Source organism: Argentina silus (assembly GCF_951799395.1).
Source record: "Argentina silus genome assembly, chromosome: 22".
NCBI classification, from domain to species: Eukaryota; Metazoa; Chordata; class Actinopteri; order Argentiniformes; family Argentinidae; genus Argentina; species Argentina silus.
This window is the reverse complement of record NC_139676.1, coordinates 14071553-14075751: the sequence shown is the minus strand read 5'-3', so window position 1 is coordinate 14075751 and position 4199 is coordinate 14071553. Positions and strand designations below refer to the sequence as shown.

The 4199-nt window shown below is 44.6% G+C and overlaps 1 protein-coding gene across 2 annotated transcripts in view; it reads left to right on the top strand.

Moving 5' to 3' along the window:
• The first annotated feature begins 2720 nt into the window (after positions 1-2720).
• The window catches only part of dennd1c (DENN domain containing 1C), a 13215-nt gene continuing 11736 nt past the window's right edge, over positions 2721-4199 (top strand). For both annotated transcript variants that reach the window (XM_083693444.1, XM_083693443.1), the window contains exon 1: positions 2721-2871. In XM_083693444.1, the coding sequence (XP_083549570.1) occupies positions 2855-2871 (17 nt within the window). In that variant the 5' untranslated portion in view covers positions 2721-2854. The remainder of the gene's footprint in view (positions 2872-4199) is intronic.

The window sequence follows — 4199 nt, the reverse complement described above, 5'->3', positions numbered from 1 at the left end:
GAGCAGCTGCAACGCACCTGTCTCAGACAGTTACAGTAGATCGCCGCCAGAGGGCAGCATAATACCTACTATTTGTCATCAGAACTCGACCTCGAAAGCTCTAAATCGACCTCTGGTTCTTTCAAATGTTTTCATATATCTGAGAAAATTGGATACGTGTAAGAAGTATAGTCATTTCCCTTTCACTTAGACCTGTTGCTTACACCTATCCCATCTGAATATGTGTGTGGAGACTAAGAGTTGATTTTGATTTGAAGTATGTTTTAGAAATAAAGTGTGAACAGCAGTATCTGGCCATTCAGCAGTATCTGGCCAATTATATATATATATATATATATATATATATATATATATATATATATATATATATATATAGTACCAGTCAAAAGTTTGGACACACCTTCTCATTCAATGGTTTTTCTTTATTTTTATTATTTTCTACATTGTAGATTAATATTGAAGACATCAAAACTATGAAGGAACACATATGGAATTATGTAGTAAACAAAAAAGTGTTAAACAAACCAGAATATGTTTTATATTTTAGATTCTTCAAAGTAGCCACCTTGTGCTTTGATGACAGCTTTGCACACTCTTGGCAAGGTGTGTCCAAACTTTTGACTGGTACTGTACATACATACATCAAGGAGGGAAGTTCTTATTACATGTGACTCCAATCTGACTGGTTAGCTTTACAAGGTTCACACCATCCCCACTGAACAGAAGAACATAAGAAGTCGTAAAGATAAGAAGTACCACACAGTCCTCAGTTTAAGGCCAAAAAGCTTCAGCAAAATAACCTTTCTTCTCAATGGAGCGTGGAGGTGTGCCCCCTCTCTGTCCAATCAGGTAATCTCTTGACAATATTTCTGTCTATTTCAGGGATCCTTTTTTTTTGCTCAGGAGCGCTAATTTTACAACTAGTGGCTAAACGTATACAGAAATCCCGGAGCCTCTCTTTAGGCCAGTGGCAACAGAAGGAGACAGGGAGATCCGCATGGCGGGTTTAGGGTTAGGGTTAGGGTTAGGGTTAGGGTTAGGGTTAGGGTTAGGGTTAGGGTTAGCCTAACCCTAACCCTAACCCAACAGAAGGAGACAGGGAGATCCGCATGGCGGGTTTAGGGTTAGGGTTAGGGTTAGGGTTAGGGTTAGGGTTAGGGTTAGCCTAACCCTAACCCTAACCCAACAGAAGGAGACAGGGAGATCCGCATGGCGGGTTTAGGGTTAGGGTTAGGGTTAGGGTTAGGGTTAGGGTTAGCCTAACCCTAACCCTAACCCAACAGAAGGAGACAGGGAGATCCGCATGGCGGGTTTAGGGTTAGGGTTAGGGTTAGGGTTAGGGTTAGGGTTAGGGTTAGCCTAACCCTAACCCTAACCCAACAGAAGGAGACAGGGAGATCCGCATGGCGGGTTTAGTGTTAGGGTTAGGGTTAGGGTTAGCCTAACCCTAACCCTAACCCAACAGAAGGAGACAGGGAGATCCGCATGGCGGGTTTAGGGTTAGGGTTAGGGTTAGGGTTAGGGTTAGGGTTAGGGTTAGCCTAACCCTAACCCTAACCCAACAGAAGGAGACAGGGAGATCCGCATGGCGGGTTAGGGTTAGGGTTAGGGTTAGGGTTAGGGTTAGGGTTAGGGTTAGGGTTAGCCTAACCCTAACCCTAACCCAACAGAAGGAGACAGGGAGATCCGCATGGCGGGTTTAGTGTTGCAGTCGTCATGGTGACGTCTCTCTGTCTGTTTGTCACGAGGTCCAGCAACGGAAACAACCAGGACAGGAGACCCGGGCACTCTTCTGTCACGCTAAGACGCCTGACTGGGGCTCCATGGCCCGTTTGAACAGATACTCGTCAGGTTTTAAACCAGAGACAGACTTTGTGGTCTTTATGAAGGATCCCAGAAGCGTCGTAGGGCCTACATAAGCCTTTATGTTTGGCTGCAGGGTCTGGCTGTGACACCTCGTTGAGTGGAACTGACTATGCTAATGTCGTGAGCTACGGCTGTATGCTAACATATAGTGAGCTACAGCATGAGGTCACCAAACAGGAAGTCTATTCCTGTACTTCCCCTAAACGGGCCTATCAGAGGACAAGAGAAGGTATGCAAGGTGGAATGACATACAGATCACAATTGCAATGTAGGCAAACTGATATGTAACCGCAGATGTATTCATAGACGTATTCATAGATGTATCCATAGACGCCTTTATCCAAAGCGACTTACAACAAATACATTTGTCCAAGTAAGTGAACCATCTATCCATCAGTCATCATAAGACAAAGTAATCAATGCTTGGACCAGGGGCCATAGGCGGTCACAATGCTAGAAGAAATGTTTAATTTGTTTGAATAGTGAATCAAAAGAGTAAATCAAAAGAGGTCATAGGTGAGGAAATGAGAGAGTGAGAGACGGACATGGATGAGCAGGGAAATTAAGAATGATGACATAGAAATGGCTGAGAAAAAGGAAGCAGGAGAGAGAGAGAGAGAGAGAGAGAGAGAGAGAGAGAGAGAGAGAGAGAGAGAGAGAGAGAGAGAGAGAGAGGGCAGCGTCATAGACCACAGAGAAAGAAGAACACACACACACACACACACACACACACACACACACACACACACACACACACACACACACACACACTCTTGACACAAACACAGACACATCAGGAAGTGATTTTCTCAGTACTTGTGCTGAGCGCGCAGGGTGCTGCTGTGTGTGTGTGCGTTGAGTGTGTGTGTGTGTGCGTGTGTTTGTGTGTATCGCCTACAGGTTGTTAGTATGATCCTCTCACTGCACACCTTCTGAGGCCCTTCTCACCCTCTGGACAAACACATGGACACAGGACAGCAAAAACGCCATGGGATCAAGACTAAAGTAAGTCTAGCATACGGTATCTCTCTCTCTCTGTCTTTTCTCTCTTTCACTCCATCCTCTTCTCTCGGTTCTTGCGGCTTTGAACACTTCCTCTCTGTCTCTGCTCTCTCGACTGCACAGGAAGTTGTGCTGCATTGTTGCCCACGGCGATAGATCTGCCTTCTGCCGCGGCGTGACAGAGAGCGGCCTTCCATTCACAGCAGAATCAAACTCTCACACCAGTCACCCTCTACTGAGTGTGTTTTTAACCCTAAAAATCATCTATTTTAAAGTCTTGTTTTTACTGTCAGTTATCCAGCATTAATCAGTTCAGTTCAGTTCAGTTCAGCTCAGTTCAACTCAGTTCAGCTCAGTTCAACTCAGTTCAGTTCAGTTCAACTCAGTTCAGCTCAGTTCAACTCAGTTCAGCTCAGTTCAACTCAGTTCAGCTCAGTTCAGTTCAGTTCAGTTCAGTTCAGTTCAGTTCAGTTCAGTTCAGTTCAGTTCAGTTCAGTTCAGTTCAGTTCAGTTCAGTTCAGCTCAGCTCAGTTCAGTTCTGTTCAGAAAACGTTCATGCCCTCAATTTGTTTTCGAGCATCAGTTCATTCATTCAGAAGACATCAATTATTTTTGGGGGGATTCAAAAAAGACAACATACACCAATAGTCCCCTCACCAATACACCTTATAGTAGAGTCTGTGCAAAATGTAGCAATATATATTTTGAGCATAATAATCTGGAATAGAAAGAGTGGCAGTTGGGGGCTCAAGATGAGGCGCTTCATCGACATCTCAGTTACCTGTCAACAGTTGTGTGTTGAAATGATTTGAGCGCGATGCAAAGTAACAGCTGGGTTGTAGAATTTTTTTTACATTCAAGTGCTTCCCTGACACAATAGAACCAATGGAATACTCCCAAAAGTGCAAGCCCCTCCCATCTGGCCCTCCGGGCAGGTTCAATCAAACGGTCATTTCAACGCAAATAAATACTATTTCAATCCAGGTCTGCTATGAGGGTAGGCTAGATGGTTCATATCAGGAACGCCATGTACTCAGTCCACAATCCCCTGGGTAGCGACATTCACTGGCCACTTTATTAGGTACACCTTACTAGTACTGGGTTGGACCCCTTTTTGTAGCCCATCTGCTTCAAGGTTCGACATGTTGTGTGTTCAGAGATGGTCTTCTGCATACCTTGGTTGTAACAAGTGGTAATTTGAGTTACTGTTGCCTTTCTATCATCTCAAACCAGTCTGGCCATTCTCCTCTGACCTCTGGCATCAACAAGGCATTTTTGCCCAGAGATCTGCCGCTCACTGGATTTTTTTGGACCATTCTCTGTAAACCCTA